General features: G+C 49.2%; 1 protein-coding gene across 1 annotated transcript in view; it reads left to right on the forward strand.

Annotated features, from left to right (window-relative positions):
* The window catches only part of COL15A1 (collagen type XV alpha 1 chain), a 112834-nt gene that overhangs the window by 19974 nt on the left and 72712 nt on the right, over positions 1 to 20148 (forward strand). The window contains exon 3 of the mRNA XM_008051710.2: positions 18476 to 19023. Coding sequence (XP_008049901.1) covers positions 18476 to 19023 — 548 coding nt within the window. The remainder of the gene's footprint in view (positions 1 to 18475; positions 19024 to 20148) is intronic.

Here is a 20148-nt window from a genome sequence, read left to right on the forward strand (position 1 = left end):
TGCCTGTTGCATAAATTTTAGTCTCCTTGGCTTGACATTCGAGGCACTCCACTATCTGACTCTAATCTCCTAAGGGAAAAAGGGATTGAAAGTTGAGAAGTCCAGAAGTTCCACCACCCAGTTACCAGCTCTGCTGCCTTGATCTCCTTCAGCCTTAGTCCACTCAACTGAAAAATGGGAGAGTGATAGTCCCCAGCTTAACAGACTGTCCTGAGGGTCAGTGAGCTAATGCACCTATGTACTTAGCTCAGAGCTTGGCCTGCTGACTAACATTTCTGAATCTGTGTCTATCTGGACATTTTCTGCTTAAATGCTGGAGGTAACTAGTGGGTCCCATTTCTCTCATCCCTGGAATCATGCACATGGCCCTAGTTTTCCTGATTCTGTGCGTTCGCTTATGCTCTGCTTGCTCCATCGTGTTCACCGATGCAAAATCTGCCAGACCTACCTCAACTGACTCTTCTTCTAGGTCCCCTTCCCAGACCCCCTAGCGTGCAGGGAGCTCTGTCTCTTTAAGCCCCTGCAGGACTCGTCCTGTCCTTTATTCATGGCCCCACTCAGGCCGCCTGTGTCAGGGCCTTGTGGATTGGTGTCTGACTGACTCTCTGCTAGGCTGAGAGCTAGTTGGGGACCAAATTCTTGTTCTTCCAGAGCCCAGCCCAGAGCCAAGTCCAGATGCGGTTGACCCATGATGCTACATGTGGGTAAGACCAAACTGGGCCCAGGATGGAGCAAATGACAGGAAGTTCCGCTGGCCTTCCCTTCTGGGATCCACTCTCTCCTTGTGGTATGTCCCCTGGGGCCGAGATGGTGATAATTATGACTGCCTTGAGGCCTGTGGACACCGACTCAAGAGATCTTATTGACCACATAGCATCAACCATGCCAAAGAATATAAGAAACACCTCAGAACATGCTTTACTTAGAGAGCTCAGAATGAAAATACCCTTTCAAGCTTCTCCCACCATTCAAGGCCCTTCCCAACCCAATGCTCCACCTCCATGGGGAGGGGCCTTCTCCTAGGCTGGAAGACCAAGAATCTTACCCTTCTGCTCCTGGAACCTGGAGGGCTGACCTGGCCTGTTCCCCCTCCCCCCGCTGCCCAGTGGCCCCAGCTCATGCTCTGACACCCAGAGGGGCTACACACAGCCTCCCTGCGGCCTCCAGAAAAACTCCAAGGACCAGAGCAGCACGTAGCAGAGAAGGAAGGGGAAGCATCTACCATTCACATTCCCCACCCAGACCCATATTTCAGGGAGGGGGAAGGTAGAGGCAGCTGGAATTTGGTCTGAAGTCTGAGAGGCCTATGTGGTTAAAAGAGACACTCCCAGTTCAGCTGCTGGGGGAGAACCTAGGATGACCATTTTGCAGAAGGCTGGTCATTCAAAGCCCTTCTGGCCTGAGGATGGAAGATTACAGCCCTCAGAAGAGTTACGATCATGACTGTGTGGTTATGACTATCACATTGCACCTCAACAGTGGGGATTGGATGAGTGCTAGGCTATTAAGTGCATATGAAGCTAAAGGGTACTGGTGGGATCACTATGACAGCTAGTGGCATTCACTCGAGTTCTTTACGACTGATGATAATAAATGTGGTGTGTTGAGACAGGCGTACAATCGCACTTGTCCGGAATCCATTAAGCTCATTTATCTGCTCACATGTGTATGATTTGTCTGTTTATTCTTTCACCGAATACTCCGTTTTTGCCCATCCCAGGCAAAGTCCCGTGTTAGGGCCGTGGGGGTGGAGCTGGGAGACACCAAGATGAGACAGAACATGCTGCCTGCCCTTCACGCCCCAAAAGGCTCGCAGGCCAGTGGGGGACACAGGCGAAGGAACAGATCGAAAGAGAGCAGTGAGAAAGTGGAGCTTTCTGGGAAACTCACCTGGGGGCAAGTGGGCCTGGGGAGATGAGGTGACTCATCTGTGGACATCCATAAGGACTCCCGTAGAGAACAAGAGACCCCCAGGCCCGGCTTCTGAGGGTAGGTGGAGTGGCCCTCCCTGAATGTGTTCAGATTCCCGTGTGCAGCACGGGACAAGGGGAAGTGGGGTGAGGCCAGGGAAGTGGCTACTGCAGGCCCTCCCGGAAGGTGTGGACCCCTTTGCTTTGTGCAGGCTTTTCCCGGGGAGCGGTTCTGTTGGAGACCACATGCTCCCCCTGCCTCCCACACTGTAGAATCCTCACAGACAGGCCTCACCTGGGCAGGCTGTGCTCTCAGGCCTCTCCACATCCAACTTTCCTCCAGGGACTGCCTTGCAGGGCTTCCCACAGGACAGCCTCCTCCCCCCTCAGCCAGGCCACTTGGCTGTCTCGCCTCAGGCCCGAGGACATTCCTGCGCTCCCCCAGCAGGATGGAGTCACTGTCCCTCAGGGGACTCAGCATCCCATCATCCTGGCTGGGGAAGGTCGCTTGACTGCTGTGCTATAATGACAGGGAAGCCCCATCGCTACCATCGGGGCCCAAGGCCCTGGCTGGGACTGTCTCCTGGTGAAGCAGCTGGAGTCCTCCCCTTGAGGCCGGTGCTTGGGTCTCTAGCCCCTGCACCAGACTTCTTTGCTGTTGGCTACCTGCTCTTATTTCCTCCATGGTTCTCCAGGACTGGCCTCCATTCAGGTAGAAAAAAGTATCCTCTTAGCCTCAGTGGTATAGTGGGTCTCAAACTCGAGTGTGCATCGGAGACACAGGTGGCAGGGAGTGGGCTGGTTAAAACTCAGAAGTTTCTGACTTAGGAGTTCTGAAGTAGATCCGGAAAATTCGTATCTCTAATAACTTCCCAGGTGATGTGATGCTACCTGTCTAGGAACCACATCTTGGGAATGACTGACGTCATGGTTAGGCAGGTGGACTATTGCAGTTGACCTCTGTCTGGGTCCAAATCCTGGCTCTGCCACATGCTAGCTGAATGATCTAATTCCTCGGCACCTAAATCTTTTCTTCTATACAATGGAGGTAATAAGGAGATCTTTCTCATCAGGTGCGAGTATTGAATGACCCAATCCAGGTAGCTTATTTGAAACATGATGGCACAAAGCATGTAGTAAGAATTCAGTGAATGCTTTGGTTTCCTAGGGATGCTGTGACAAATTACCACAAACAGCATGGCTTAAAACAACAATCATTTATCCATGTGCAGTCCCAGAGGTCAGACGTCTAAAATCAAGGTGTCAGCAGGATTATACTCCCTCCTGAGGCTCTAGGGAAGAATCCCTTGCTGATTCCAGTTTCTTGGCTGCCAGCAGTCCTTGACTTGTGAATGCATCACCTTAATCTCTGCCTCCACGACTGCACTGCCTTTTCCTCTTCTGTCTGTCCCCCTTGAACGTGTCTTGTGAGGACACTTGTCACTGGATGTAGGGCCCACTCAGATAGTTCAGGATCTTATCTAGAGATCCTTAACTTAATTATATCTCAAAGACTTTTAATACATATTCACAGTTCCAGGACTGTGACATATCTCTTTTGGGGAGTCACCATTCAGCCCACTCTAAGGAACATTGACTTTTATTATTATTATTACTGAGTTGGAGTCTTGCTCTGTCACCCAGGCTGGAGGGCAGTGGCATGATCATAGATCACTGCAGACTCAACCTCCTGGGCTCAGGCAATATTTCTGCTTTACCCTCCTGAGTAGCTGAGACTAAAGGCATGTGCCACCATGTCCAGTAATTTTTAAAAGTTTTTTCTGTAGAGACGAGGTTTCCCTGTGTTGCCTAGGCTAGTCTTGAACTCCTAGCTCAAGAAATACTTTTGCCTCAGCCTTCCAAAGTGCTGAGATTACAGGCATGAGCCACCATGCCCGGTCACTGGCTATTTTTATTAAGTCCTTTCTTCCAGGAGCAGCTCCAGGTGATTCTACTGTGCAGCCCAGGTTGAGAACCAGTGCTGTGCAGGTAAAGCACTTGATGCCCAGGACATAATATGGACTCAGTTGACACAAGACATTGTTGTGCACTCACTTGAACATGCATGAAACCAACATGTATTGAGTACCTACCTATGCCCGGCTCTGGGCCACATGCTAGGTGTCAGCTATACATGGCAGCTGTTTAAACTTATTTATGTTCTGTTTCTAGCATTGCTTCCAAAAGAATGGGCTAATGGAGTTCAATGCTTTGTAAAGACATGGCCCCATGCCAGATTCTAATATTCTGGGAGAAGATTTTACTGACAAGGGGGAGAGGAGGGAAATAAATGAAAATGTGCCCACATCAGAGAACCCAAAACTCTGTGTGTGGGAAGCTCAGTCCAAGACCTCCAGGCCCTTAAGGAGGTGGCAAGAGAAGACAGGGCAGGCTTCAGACCATCTGTGGGCACCTCTGTAAATATCTGCCCTCCCAATGCCCCAACATCCACATCTGTAGTGTGGAAGGGTTTGCAAGGATTGGTTTGCTTGCTTGTTTCTTTTTAACTGCATAACTCTTTCTCCAAATGAGAACGCGCTGGAACCCTATATATTAAGCAAATTACATCTGAGTTGCTTGGGTGTGAGTGTGCATATGAGTGTAAGTGAGTGTGTGTTTGTGGGAGAGGATCCATGACAACATATGAGTGTGTGAGTAGGTGTTTGAGTGTGTATGCGTGTGTGTGTGTGTATGAGTATGGGATGAGTGTGAGTGAAAGTGCCTGAGTCTGTGTGCATAAGGAGTGATGGAGTGTGTGAACATGTGTTTAGATATCTCTGTGCGGGAATGTATGCGTGTTTTAGTTTGTGTGGTGTGGGCATTTAAGAGTACGTGTGTATGCGTGTGTGTTTACGAGTGTGAATCTGTGTGTGGGGGGGAGCGCATGTGTGAATGTGTATGTGTGTGTATGTATTAGGGGGCCAAGGGACAGGGCTCTGATGCAACTGGCCTTCTCAAGGCCTCTCCTCCCCTATCTTTGACCTTGGAAAATGCTGCTTGAAACCCTCTGGTCCATATGTCTACATTGGCTGTGCCTGCCCTGCAGCTGGTAGAGCTGGGTCCCTTGGAATACTGAGCCTGGCGAGTCTCAGGACCTGAGGGCTGTAGGGTAGTCACCTCTAGCAGGTTGCCACCTGTGCCCTCCTGTACCCATCCCATGCCCCCAAAAGACCCCTTCTTCTCTGGGACGTTTTCCACGAATTTTCCTCCCAGAGCCCTGAGCTTCGTCCTCCGGGGCTGCCTGCTGGGTGGAGGTGGTGACTCATTTCAGTTGATGTCATCCTCGGGACTCGAGGCCCTCACTGTACTCAAAGAGCCTTTGTTCACCAAAGGGAGAAGGAAAACCCATAAACTGAGAGAGCTGACTGCAAACTCCTGATGCCCATGGTCACTCACGCCTGCCCAATTCTGTGGGCCTGCACCAGGCCACCTGGTCCATGTGGTCCTTGGGGTGGCTCTGTGTCCGGTTTCCTGGAACTGGAGATTTGAGGAAGAGGGTGACACAAGGGACCTAGAGGCCTCACCACAGCAAGACAGCAGGGCCCACTGCTGCTTCCTGAGATCGGACAGGGCTCTTGCTCTGGGGCCGAGTGCTGCCAGGACCAAGGGGTGCATGCGTGTGTGTGTGTGCGTGCGCGCGCGCAAGGGAGGTGGTGCACAGACCCAGATCGCAGAACAGGTTAGTCATCCCACTCGCCTCCATTCACTGGTCACCGGGCTTTGTTATCCAATTATCTTACTAATTCTTTAATAACTACCAGGTGGAAGGTGGCTGTGTGACTGGATGGAGCTGATGTGCATTGAGAGCTTGAAGGCACAGCCCTGGTCAGCAACCCAGCAAGCTAGCCAGGACTCCCAGTGCTTGCCAAGTGTTCACTGCCTACCTGGTCCTGTGTTAGGTGGGGTCTCGCTGTGCTGTCTGTTCTCACGTGGGCTCTGCGAGCCTGGTTCTAATGCTGCCCCACTGTACAGAGTAGAGGCTATAGCTGAGAGAGGTGAGGAGGTCTGCCCATGGCCACACAACCTTTTAGTGGCAGACCCAGGACTCCAGCCTAGGTCTGTTTATCGCCAAAACCCAGGCAGTTAACCCTTACCTGTGACTGTCAATTGGGAGTGGACATCAGAGTCACCCAAGCCAGCCCCTAGAAGACTGATTCTATAGGGCCAGGAAGGAGGGGCAGACCTCTGACTTTTTAAGAGCTCCTGGAGTGACTCTGATATGTGGCTAGGGCTGGAGCCTTCACACCATGCTATCCTACCTATTCCCACTTGAATCCTGACTCTAATCACTTATTAACTTCAGGGACAGAAATTTAACTTCTCCAAGCCTCAGATTCTCTCACCTGCAAAGTGGGGATAATTATATCATCTACCTCATTAAGAACTGGCTCATGGAAAACTCTTTGACAAGTGCTTGGCACACTGCAAGCCCACAGCACATTTTAGCTGTGGATGCTACTGTTTGTCATCGTTCTGTTCATTCACAAGTCTTCTGTGCCCAGCTCTGTGCTGGTGCTGAGGACGGAGAGATGAGTTGGCATGTCCATGTCCAGGAGCCCATATCTAATCCTAGAAGAGGACGAGTATCGGACTGCTAGCATGCAGGTGCATGAGAGTGGAGGATGGACAGGGACTGTGGAAACACAGAGGCATGCGGCTGTACCAGGGAGAGCTGCATGCAGGCTCGGACTATCACGGACTGAGCCCAGTGTCAGATCTTCTGTGTTGGATGCTGCACTGCGGGCTTTGAGTGAGTTACTTCCCCTCTCTGGGACTTGATTCCCTCCCCTGCATGATGAGAGAATGAGCCCTGCCTTGCCTTCCTCCTGACGTAAGGAACAGGCAAAAGGTTGCTTTGGAAACAGGAGAGGGTGCTGGACAGTTGAGGACTACTTCTTCCTGTTGGGGCTCTCAGTGGGGCCAAGTGTCTTCCAGCTGCTGGCCAGGAAAGCCAAGCTGTAGCCCTGGACCCCAGCTCTGGGGCCCCTCCTCCCAAAACTGTCCTCTCCTCGGTTTAGGACAGTGGTGCAGGAGAGTAACAGAGCGAGAGAGTGAGAGCGAGAGAGAGAGAGAGGGAGGAGAGCTCATACAGTAACTTCATTGAGCAGGAAAATTCCTATGCTATATATGAAAACCGGAAAAGAGAAGGAGGCGTTCTAAGTTTACATGTAGAAAAATGCTCTTCTGTAATTCAGAAAAATGGGGTCTTTCATTGTGGCCAAGCCAGGTCTCCTTTCTAAGTTGATCCAGGATTTTTTCCCTGGCAGGGAAACAGTTCTTTTTCTAAGAAATGCATGGGGTGGTAAGTTTTTCTAAGAACTACTTGCATCTTCGCTGGGTGCAGATGGACCCCAGTGCAGCACGAGTCAGGTTGTGTTCATGCCTCAGAAAGGGAGTCAGGTAGAGCTGGGAGGCCCTGGAGACTCCAGCTTGGGCGGGGCTGAGTTCCCTTGCAGGCAGGGAGCTGTGACATTTTCCTGGGCACAGTCTCCTTGCCTCTGGCCAGGCCTCACTGACCAAAGATGAGGAAGTCTGTGGGGAGGGCTGGGTTTGTCCTGGTCCCTGTTGGAGTCATTCCTTCCAGGCCTGAAGGTTGTGGGCTGAAAGAACTGGCGGTTAGGGGCGGTTAGAAAAACTGAAACACAGGCAGGAGACGAGGAGGCAGAATTTGAGGCTCTCAGACCTGGCAAGGGCCTTTGGAAAACATTTAGTCCAAGCCTCCAGTTTTACAGATATTGAACCTGAGGCCTGGAGAAGAGAAGGGATCACTCAAGTTCATATGCCAACTTGGTGGCAGAGTCCACAATGAAGGCTGGGGCCCCTGCCACCACCATGTGCATCATCTAAGAGGCTGTGATGTGGAAGTTGAGGCCAACTTGTGTGTGGCCCCTGAAGGCAGAGCTAGGCCCAGCCAAGGAATTACAAAGAGATTCCCCTTAGTAGTTCAACATGAGAAAGAACTTCTGGAGACTTAGAATAGCTCAGCAATAGTCAAGGCTACCAGTGGAGATGCGCAAGCAGAGACCAGGTGGTCTTTAGATGGGGGTGCCTCAGAGTGGACTCCTCTCCATATGGTGAGCTGCCCTCTTGCTGCAGAGTCTGTGGCTGGCTGAACTCCCAGCTTCCTGTTTCTCCAGAGAGGTGAGGAAGGAAAGTCATATGCAAGAAGGTCTGAGTTAGAGCTACCCAGAGTCCTCGGGGGCCACTTCTGTAGGGGTGTCCAAAGAGAAGGGAAGGAACAGTCCTGAGAAGATGCAAGAATTTCTCCAAACTCCCAGGCAGGACAGTGTGACAAGGGGCAAGGAGGCCACACTTGGCTTCTCTGAGTCATCCTGCTCCTGCAGCAGAGGAGAGGTATTGGGGATGTTCTCTCTCTCTCCAGGGGCTGAGTACCTGGAAATTCAGGCTAGAGGAGCCCAGATGGGGCCCTGAGGGCGGTCACCACACCTTAACCTTCATACCCACAGCCTGCTGGTCTAGCCCCAAACCACAGCCAATGTGGAGTCATCTGGACCCCCTGAGCTCTGGTCCCCAGCGGGAATACACCGACCACCTTGAAGGAGTCAACGTGTCCCGTTTAAGCGACCTGAAGTGTGCCGCTGGTCTTTAGTGGCACCAGTGGAAATGGGAGAGGTTGACCCTCCCAGGCAGCTGGTGGAAAGACCAGAGGATGGGAGGGAGGCGTGTAGGTTTTAGGCTTGGCTTGGCCACATACACTGCATGACCTCAGACTTGCTTTCCTGGGTCCCGTGCGGACCCCTGACTCCGACTCTGTTGTTGGAATCCGGGATCCCGCAGTTTCTGGCAGCGCGCAAGTAGCCTTCCCTGGATTTGATGGAGGCGCAGTTCCCAGAGAGATCGCCAGAGGCCGCTACCGCGCACGGTCGCGGGGCGTCCTCAGCCTCTCTTGTGACTGGCTGGACATCGCTGCCCTCTTGACCCAGAGCCAGAGGAACGTTCCTTAGGCTCTTCTGGCCTTAGATGCTAACAGGCGCGGGGGCTGGGCTCAGGGCCCAGACGATCACCTGCGAGATGGAGCTTTGCGAAGCCAGAGGCAGTTTCCTAGGGTGGCAAGACTCCAAAGCCCAGGCCAGCCCTGGGGACTGCCAATGGAACTGACCTAGTCCATTGCACAGAAGGGGAAACTGAGGCCCAACGGGGTAAGGGAGGCGCCAGATGTCCTGGACCCTGTGGTGGAGAGGAGGAAAGCTGAGGGTTCCTGTTCTTCCCCTATAGCCAGGTTACTGTCATCTCTGTGGAAGGAAAACCTGAACTCTACCCTGTTTATTTATTCATGGCTAGGATTCTGCCCTGGTTTCCATGGAAACTGGCTTTGGCCCCTCCGGAGGAAAGTTGCACCCTGCAGTGCCTGCGCAGATTTTCCTCTGCCTGGTCCATCTCTAAAGCCTTCTGACTCCTCCTCCCTGTGTGGGCCGCCCAGCAATTGTGCTCCGTTGTCAGAACCAAAGATTTGAGGGGAGTGAGGCCCAGATTGTATCAGTCTGTCCCCTTTCCCTTAGGCCACTGAGGTCCTGCACTGTGCCAAGCCCTTTGAGGTTGCTTTGAGGAAGGGGTGATGTCTTTGGCTCTGTTTGTAGTGGGGAGTGGGACTCCCATGTGCTGAGGTGCAACCACGCCAACCTGGAAAGATTCAGCTGTGAGAAGCTGGGGGAAGGAATTGCATGAGTGAAGACAGGACAGGGAAAGGGAGAGAATGAGGAGATGAGATGAGTAGAGGGTGTCTTGAGTGGAATTTTGCCTTGAGGCGGAAGGCACTGGGGAGCCACTGTAGGCTTTGGAGCTTGTGAGTAACACGAACAGATGACTGTTAATGGTCATCTAGATAGTGAGCTTCTTTTTTTTTGAGTTGGAGTTTCACTCTGTCGCTAGGCACTGGAGTGCAGTGACATACTCATGGCCACCCCAGCGTTGACCTGCTGGGCTCCAGTGATCCTTCCGCCTCAGCCTTCCAAGTAGCTGGAACTACAGGAGCGTGCTACCATGCCCGGCTAATTTTTATTTATTGTAGAAACAAGGTCTCGCCATGTTGCCCAGGTTGGTCTCGAACTCGCGGGCTCAGGCAATCCACTTGCCTTGGCTTCCCAAAATGTTGGGATTACAGGCTGAACCACCGAGCCCGGCCGATAGTGAGCTTCTTGAGAGCACACATTCCAGGCTTACTCTATGTCTCCAGCACTACTCAAGACACACTGTGGGGGCTTTATACATATTATCAAATTCATGAACTGGAAAAGTAAGTTGAAAACCCCCATTAAAAATGAAGCTATGCCTAAGTAGGAATGAAGTGAGAGGATAAGGCTGAGCTCAGATTTAGCTCCACGAGGTGGTGGAGACAGTGAAGATACATAGGATATGAGGGGAGACCAAAAAAAACCCCAAAAAACAAAAAGCAAAAAAACCCCAGAATGATCTTTTGGATGGCAAGGGCCTTGTGGTATACTCTGAACTTGTTCCTCCAGATCGAATGATCAACCAAGTGTTTCCCTGAAGTGTTGAGAAAGTTGCATCATGATTTGTGGAAGCAATGTCCCGAGTTGTAGCAAACAGATGACGGGTTCTCAGTGCAGATGGGGAAACTGAGATTAGGGAGGGGGAGCAGCTGGCCCAAGGGCACGGAAAGGGTCAATGTCAGAACTGAGACTTGAACCCGAGTCCTGCCTTTCCTGCCGGGGCCTCTTGTGGCTCTATGACCGTGTGCCTCCCAATAGGCTCTCTGGGCCAGCGGACCCAGCGTTGTGGAGATGGAAAGGAGCCTGGACTTCAGGTGATGATGAGTGAGAGTGCAGTGAGGTCATTGTTGGATGTGCGACTGGCGCCTGACCTCACTGACTGTCACCAGAGCCCCAGACTCTGAGCCCGGCACTTCCCATTCTAGAAGGCTTAGAATGCTCGGCCAACACTTCCTGAGCACCTCCTCAGGGCCAGAGTCTGGTGCGGGGCAGACAGAGGGGAATGGAACCCAGTTCCCACACTCAAGGAGACCCCAAGATGGTAGGGTCTGACACCCCTATGATATGATGTGATGCCTAGGGTCAAAGCCAAGTGCAGGCACCGGGATGCCCAGACCACCCAGCAGGGGAATCTAGGAAGACTTCAGGGAGGAGGTGTGATATTGAAGCTGGGCCTTGAGAAGTGTGGAGCAGTTCCTTAGGTAGAGGGAATGGCCTACACAAGGTCTTGGAGATGTGAAAGGATAGGACCCACTCAGGATACTTAGAGCTTTCCAGTACAACAATTGTATGGGGAAAGAGCAGGATAGTGGCAATAGTGAGAGAAATGGTAGCTACCATTTTCTAAGCACTGTGTGCTAAGCACTTTAGGTATACTATTATTATTATTATTGTATTAGAGTCTCATGCTGTCACCCAGGCTGGAGCACAGTGGCACAATCATGGCTCATAACAGTCTTAATCTCCTGGACTCAGGCGATCCTTCAACCTCAGCCTCCTGAATAGCTGAGACGACAGGTGTGCCACCACATCTAGCTAATTTTTAAAAATTTTTTGTAGAGATGAGATCTTGCTAGGATGCCCAAGCTGTCCTTGAACTCCTGGGCTCAGGCAGTCCTCCCACCTTGGCCTCCCAAAGTGCTGGGATTACAGGCTTGAGTTACCACGCTCGTCTCATTTTAGGTATATTATCTATTTGAGTCATAACTGTCCTGCAAGGTAGATGTTATTATCTGTGGAGAAGTGTGGAGCCCCTCAAGGATCCTGAGACTGGAGAGTTACATGGTTAGTCCTCATCATTAGCACCCCCGCTCTCTGGCAATCCCCCAGGTCCTGCCTCTCCAAGATGGTGGGATGTCTTCCCACCAGCTGTGATCTCCACCCTCCTCCCTTCCTGCTCAGCACAGAGCCATCCCAGGTCAAGCCCATGGACCACGTTGCTGGGCCTGTTTGTCTTGGCTCCCTGACTTCTCCTCCCCTCCCTCCCTGGTGGCCGCCTGAGCAGGTGGCCCTCCTGCCAGAGGCCAAGGGGATGTGAGCCAGCAGGCTCAGGCGCAGCCCGGAGCATGGGTCATTCCAGGCCAGGGGTCGACCCTGCCACGCCACTCCATAGGACAGTGCATAGGGAGGGAGGTGGGACTTGCTGAGAGGAGGGCTGGGCTGCCTTGGGCTTGCTCTGCATTCATGACTTGGCTCCCTCTGAGGCTGGCCCAGTGGAAACAGGGCCTGTGGGCCACTTTTTGCTCACTTATCCTCCCTAGAATGGCAGCAGCGGGGCAAGAAAGTTAGGAAGGGATCTCTCTGCAGACTTGGGTTTTTGCAAAGCTTATCCCTTTAAATGGAATTGTAAGCCAATCCCTAAAATTCGTTGAGCACTTGCACCCCCATCTGTCATCCCACTGGGTTCCCACATGGGAAGTGGATGGGCAACTTCTCACAGCACCAGAAAGATAGCTGCCCAAAGCTCCAGCTCCTTCCCTGGAGCCCATGTGTACCCTTTGAGAGATATTATAATACATGGTATATATATTTACATATATTTTATATATTTAATATGTATAACAATTTGATTTTGCACCTTGTAGTTTTTTTCTGATTTTACTAAACACTTGTTGTTTGTCTCATATTAGTACCTAAGGAATCACAACTTTTGAAAGGCTGCCTTGTATTTAATTGTATGGCTAAATCCTAATTTACCTAACTGTTTCCAAAGATGGACATTTAGATACATTTCTAACAATGCTGCAGTGAATATTCTTGCACGTGCCTCACATTTCACACAGGTGACTTTATCTATTATATAAAATGTAGGGCGGTATAATCGGGGTCCGCCGGCTCACGCCTGTAATCCCGGAGAGACTGAGATGGGTGAATTGCTTGAGCCTAGGAGTTCAAGACCAGCCTGAGCAACATAGTGAGACCTCATCTCTACATAAAATAATCAAAAATTTAGCCAGGTGTGGTGGTGTGAGCCTGTCATCCCAGCGACTCAGGATGCTGAGGTGGAAGAATTGCCTGAGCCCAGAGGGTCGAGGCTGCTGTGAACCGTGCTCATCATGATCATGCAACTGGCTCTCCAGTCTGGGCAACAAAGTGAGACTCCCTCCTCCAACTAAAAAATAAATAAATAAATATAACTACTGGGTCAAAGTGTCCATGTGCATTTGTAGTTTTGATAAATGTCAGATTCCCTCCCACAATGTTATGGCGATTGATGCTCCCATCAGCAAGGCAAGAAAGGGCCTGTTGCCTCTGGCTTTTGCCAACACAGCAGATTCTGATCCGTGCCAATCTGATAGGAAAATAATATCGCTTTGTGATCTTAGTTTGCATTTCTCTCATTATGAGTGAGGCTGAATATTTTTCATATATTTAAGAGTCATTTTCTTTATTTTACTGTGGATTGAATTTCCTGTTCTATGCCCATTTTTCTATTGGGTCGTTGCTCTCTCTTGCTTATTTATTTGCTTCACACTTTGCGTATTAGGGAAATAAGTTTGTCCTCTGCGGTTTCTGTAGCAAATATTGTTTCTCGGTCTTTGGATTTTATTTGACATTTTGAGTATCATCATTATTATTTTTTGCTGTGCAGGACTTTTTAAAAAATTTCTTTGTAGTCAAATTTAGCCACATTTATCATTCTTTTAGTTTATGCCTTCTGGGGTTTGAGCTTTAAATCCAAATTATTTAAAATTATTTTTCTGCTTTGAGGCAAGTTACCAATCAGAGAAGACAAGCATTCAATTGAGAATCAGATCTGAGTTCAAGTCCAGCAAACACTTTCCTTCTATTAACCTTAGTTTAGTCTTTTGCAGAATGAGGAGATTGGACTGTATTCATTCGTTCACCTAACCCTGCCAGTTACTGGGAACTGAATGGTGTGGACTTTGGTTTTTGTTTTTGTTTTTTTTTTGAGTTGGAGTCTCACTCTGTAACTCAGACTGGAGTGCAGTGGCCACTCCCGGCCACCGCAGCCTCGACCTGGTGGGCTCCGGCGATCCTTCCGCCTCAGCCTTCCGAGTAGCTGGAACTACAGGCGCGCGCTACGACGCCCGGCTAATTTTTTTGATTTACTGTAGAGATGAGGTCTCACCAAGTTGCCCAGGCAGGTCTCGAACCCGCGGGCTCAGGCAATCCACTCACCTCAGCCTCCCAAGGCGCAGGATTACAGGCTGAGCCACCGAGCCTGGCTGTACCTTGTTTTTACAGTCCAATGGGGAGTGGGACAAGTGACCCATCAGTGACATGCACTGTGCTGGGGGCTGTGAAGGAAGATTCTGGGATGTGTCGAGGGGTCTTCTAATGCAAGCCCAGGAGGGGAGAGTGTGGGTGTGAGAGGTGAACATGAGATTTCAGAGGAAGTAAGTCATGGACTGAGTGTTGAATGGAAAGCAGGAGTTATTCAAACAAAATAACTGGGTTGAGGTGCGGAGGGTGGCAGAGAAGAGAGCATTTCTGGTAGAGGTGGGAGAACCTGGGACAGCATGGAGCACAACTGTCAGGGAGTACAACTGGGTCCACAACCACAAAGGGCCTCTGAAGGCAGGTGGCAGCAGCCCGGTCAGCCCTGATCCTTTCTTAAGGCCATGAATAGCCATAGTCTTCCAAGCAGGGCACCATCACAGTCAGATTTACTCTTTTGCTGAGGAGGGAGTAATTATTTTTATTAAAATTGTGTGAAATATTTTGAATAAAATTTATGCTAAAGATAATACAATGACTCCTTCTTTTGAATATCGCATAATTTAAACAATGAATACTATCACTACAGTTCAAAAGCCCCATGAACCCCTCCCAAGTTGCATCTTGCTGCCTCCCATAAGTCCTGGCAAGAACACACTGCTGGCGGGCACACACAATTGCATAGTCTCTTCAGAAAACAATTTTGCAACAGTCAATGAAGTTGCAGGTGCACATACCCATCTCCAACAATTCTACTTCCAGGTGGTGAAATTACCTGTTCAGGTAAGCACCAGGAGACCATAAGGGAGCCCATAACAGTATTGTTTGTAACAGTGATGGAAACCTCACTCTCTACCAACAGAAAAGTGGATCACCCATTGTGGCTTTTTTGTACCACAGAGCAGCGGTCCCCAATCTTTTTGGCATCAGGGACCAGTTTTGTGAAAGACAGTTTTTCCATGAACTGTGAGGGATGGAGATCATCATGCATTAGATTTTCATTATGAGCGCGCAACCTAGATCCCTTGCATGTGTAGTTCACAATAGAGTTCACGCTTCTGTGAAAATCTAATGCCTCTGCTGACCTGACAGAAGATGGAGCTCTGCTTGCCCACCGCTCGCCTTCTGCTGTATGGCCTGGCTCCTAAAAGGCCACGGACTGGTACCGGTCCATGGCCCCAGGGTTTGGGGACCCTGCCTTAGAAGACTGTTGTGAAAATATAAGACCAGAGTCACATATATCAACCAGGGTAAATCTAAAAAATACAATGTTGAGTGAAACATTAATAAGTAAGTGCCGAAGAGCATATGCAGCTTGCCATCATTTATATGAGGATTGGAACACGTGCCATGGTTCTGTATTCTCTTAGAGACACGTGCTTGTGGAGTGAGCATACAAACAAATAGGAGTGATACTCACCAAGTTCACGAGTGGTTACCTCTGGGGCACCGGCAGAAGAATAAGATTGGAGAGTCAGCTTCAGCTTCAGCTGAAGTGACATTTTCTTTCTTAAGAGGAGTGATGGGCACATATTTGTTCCTCATACTCTTCTTCTTTCTTACTCTGTCACCCAGGCTGGAGTGCAGTGGCACACTCATGGCCACCCCAGTGTCGACTTGCTGGGTTCCGGCGATACTTCCATCTCAACCTTCCAAGTAGCCAGAATTACATGCACGTGCTACCACGCCTGGCTAATTTTTGATTTATTGCAAAGACAAGGTCTCACCTAGCTGCCCAGACTGGTCTCGAACCCATGGTCTCAGGCAATCCCCTCGCCTCGGCCTCCCAAAGTGCTGGGATTACAGGCTGAGCCACCAAGCCTGGCCCATATTATTCAAAAAAACTATTTCAATAACAGATTTTATTTAATCCAGTATTTTCCAAAAGTATCATTTCAACATTAATCAATGTAAAAATTATTAGTGTGCTATTTTACATTCCTTCTCCCAAATGAAATCTTTGAAATCCGGTTTGTATTTATAACTTAGGACACATCTCAACTGGAAAGATCCACATCTCAAGTGCTGTGACCAGAAGCTGCCGTACTGGACAGGGCAGGGTTAATGCATCTTAGACAGAGTTGTATTCGGTGACCTCTGAGATTCCTTTCTGAACCGAAAAGTCTATGGTGATGATGATGGTGATGATGATATACACCTTTTTTTAAGCATTGGTCGTGTGCTGGCACTTTGTATTATTATCTCATTTAATCCTTACAACTACCCTATGGGCTATGTACAAAGTTTTAAAAATTGTGGTTAAACATTCATAACATAAAATTTGCCTTTTTAGCCATCTTTAATTGCTTCATATTATTCTTTATACTGTGCTTTTTTGTATGACTAAATATTTCATCATAATTAAATATTTCAAAATAATTTCGTAATAGCTGACTAAGAGTCATTTGTGGTGGGGTGGGGGCACAGCAGGCAGGGCGCCCTCCTCTCTCCCATCTTCCAAGTGCATGCATGCCACCCATGAGAAGTTTGAGTTCCTAGACTTCCCAGGGTTTCAACTCTATCCTTCTTATTGCTGATGGGTCATTAGTGTGGTACGCAAATGATGTCGGGCCTCACCCAGAACCCCCATCTCAATGAAGCTGTAGCTGTGAATCAGCCAGAAGTCAGACCAACCATGGCTCAAAAACGTCCTGCCACTTACCAGCTGTCTAACTTCAGGCCAGTCACTTTATCTTCCTAAGCTTCCTACAGTTCTTCAACTGTCAAATGGAATGATAGCAGTTAATTTCCAGGGCTGCCGTGAGGACTAGGCACAATTATGTATGAAAATCACAGTTGTTGTTACTCTTTATGAGGGAACTCAAGGACACAGAGGCAGGCCCCTGTATCAGCCTCACTTTTCTTGTCAGCACAGTAGAGACAGTAATCCCTACTCAGTAACCTTTTGGAGCTGTTGAGTGGATATAATAAAAATAAAAAGCAGTGAGTGTTTATTGCATTACCACCATTACTGACTGAGAGTTTACATGGATGGTCCAATTTAATTATCTTTTGGAGGCCATACTGTTGCCTCGTATGATAAAGTGGTTAAGTGACTTACCCAAGGTCACACAGCTAGTCAGTTGTGTCCAGTAAGACACAAGTTGGGTAAACTGGGAAACAGGCTTCATGCCTCTGGGAGGGCTTTACCTAGAGGTGATCTCAAGTGGTTTAGGTCTTCTCTGGAGACCAACCGGCCAGGTTTTTGGAGAACACTCAGGCTCTCATGGGTCCGGACGGTCACCAGGAGAGTCTGCCCAGTCTTCTGGCCCCCAGGGGAGGACATTATTAGGTTCTGATCCTCACTCATTGTAGGCCTCTTCATCTGGCTGAATCCTCAGAATCCAGCCTTACTTCTGAGGCCAAAAATTATTGCCTGTCCCTTGTCCCGGCTGCAGTGGCCTTGTCCACCTCTCCCGGGGACCTGCCTTTCTATTTCATTGCTGGCGCCTTGTTGCAGGAGTGGGTGCATGTTGTTGGAAGTCATTCTGCAACTTTCCTGGTGGACAGTGGTTGGATGGGCCAATACTTCCCCGGCCTGGGGTCCTTTCAGGACACCATAATGCGACTCGATCATTTCTCCTCTCAAGGTGTGGTGGTGAACCACACAGACTCTGAGGTCAGATGCTCTGGGTTTGAACCTTGCATCCAACTTACCTTGAGCAAAACTGTTGATTTCCCTAAGCTTCAGTTTTTTCAGAAGTAAAATGGGGATAAGAGTATCCAACGTCATAAGGTTGTTGTGAGGATTAAATTAGCTAATGTATGTGAAGACCTTAGAGCAGGGCCTGGTACAGAGAGAGAACTCGAGGAATGTGGATGATGATACAAATTTCAATTGTGCTGAGCACATTTTACTTTGTCCCTGCTCCCCCCGCCATTCTTAGACACTTAAGCAGTAGTCCTCATTATTCAAAACAAAACAAACCTATCTGGTTTTATAATGGGGGAAAAAGTCTCCAAGTTGATGGGGAAACATTATATATCCTCGGAATTATTTATAAATATTATCCAAACTAATGGTCATTACCCATTCGCAGGTAAAGAAATCATTTTAGCAGGTCATTTCCAGCATGTTTTTTTTTTAAATAAAATAAAGCAGAAAAAGAATAATTAAATGGAAAAGAAAATATCTGAGTGCCTGGGGAGTAGTGACAGTCTATAATGTTTTATGAAACATTTGTTTCAGAATTACAGATGCTTATTTATCTACATATGTGCATTTTGGATGGCAATGTTGATGTCTTTCTTGCTGTGAGTTGTTGTCAGAAATGTTGGAAAACCAACAATGTAGAAACTGCAGTTTCTGTGTCGTTCCTGAGGGTTTCTGTTCCCCATATCTGGGTTTCTTCTTCACTTCCAAGCACAGTAGGACACACCTGTGAAGCATGACTTCTTTCTCCCTCCCTGCAGGGTCAGCTTCCCAGAGCCATCTGGACCTCACGGAGCTCATCGGTGTCCCACTGCCCTCGTCCGTGTCCTTTGTCACAGGCTATGGTGGATTCCCAGCCTACAGCTTCGGACCTGGTGCCAATGTTGGCCGCCCGGCCAGGACCCTCATCCCACCCACCTTCTTCAGGGACTTTGCCATCAGCGTCACAGTGAAGCCCAGTAACACCCGGGGTGGCGTGCTCTTTGCTATCACTGATGCCTTCCAGAAAGTCATCTACCTGGGTCTGCGGCTCTCAGGCGTGGAGGACGGCCACCAGCGGGTCATCCTCTACTACACGGAGCCTGGCTCCCATGTGTCCACTGAGGCTGCTGCCTTCTTGGTGCCCGTGATGACCAATAGGTGGAACCGTTTTGCCGTGATCGTCCAGGGTGAGGAAGCGACCCTCCTCCTGGACTGTGAGGAGCACAGTCACGTCTCCTTCCAGCGGTCTTCCCAGACTCTGGCTTTCGAGCCCAGCGCAGGAATCTTTGTGGGCAGCGCAGGAGCCACGGGGCTGGAAAGATTCACAGTGAGTCAAAGTCCCTAGCAGATCAGGGAGGTGGAGGGACAGAAACTGGTCATGCAACAAATACGAGCAACTATTGCTGTTGTTATTTTAAACTTGTGTCCTGAAAGAGGCATGCATGTTGTGGTGGGAAGAACACTAGGCCTGGGACCCCAACACCTAGATTCTGGTCCTCAGTTTTCAACTTAGTTTCCAGAGTATTCCACAGTTGCAGAAATTACTCAAGTGCAATTGCCACCCATAGTCAAAGATAAAAAAGAGTGAGGATATAACACATCTCAGACTTTTTTAGAATGCCTTAAAATGTGCAAAGCACTTTCACCAGGTGATCTCATTTGACTCTACAAGCCTGTGGAGCAGGTTTTCTTATTTCCAACTACAGATAAGGAAACACAGGATCAGAGAATCCAAGCACAATTGCACTTAAGTAATTTCCACAACTATGGAATACTCTGGAAACTAAGTTGAAAACTGAGAACCAGAATCTAGGTGTTGGGGTCTTAGGCCTAGCATTCTTCCCACCACAACATGCAAACCTCTTTCAGGGCACAAGTTTAAAATAACAACAGGAAGCTTCTCTCTCTTTCCTTTTGGATGTGTTCTTTTAAAAAAAATTCAGAAAACTGACTTTAATATTACTATGGGCTTTTATGAATAAGGCTTCCTAAAAGAAATCACTAATTTATTACAGTTATTCATTGAGTGAGCACATGCATTTACTGACACCTCACAGGTAAACAAGACAGTACCATGGGGCGGGGCTCGAGTTCACCTGTGGTACTGTGGAAGACGCTGGAGAATGTTAAGAAGTTAAGGTCCCAGGGACAGTTTTTAAATGTTCACTCTGGGGCCTCAGAGCTGTCAGGCATGGGGAGAAAAGGAGAGAATGGAGGCAGGAATACTTCTGGCAGCCCTTCTTGGGGTAAGGCCTTCTAGCACCAAAGCCTTGAGCAACAGGGGAAACACACTTGCTGGGAGAGGGAGACGTGTTTCAGGGCTTGTCCCTGACAGACCAGGGACTTGGAGACAGTGAAGAGACTGCTGTGGTGTCCACACTTGGAACACATGCTCCCCAAGGACCTCTTTGGCTCAGGTGGTCAGTGTCATCTTGGCCCAAGGAGAGTCCTC

This window comes from Carlito syrichta, unplaced genomic scaffold (assembly GCF_000164805.1).
Source record: "Carlito syrichta isolate Samal-C Ts95f unplaced genomic scaffold, Tarsius_syrichta-2.0.1 Scaffold226607, whole genome shotgun sequence".
NCBI classification, from domain to species: Eukaryota; Metazoa; Chordata; class Mammalia; order Primates; family Tarsiidae; genus Carlito; species Carlito syrichta.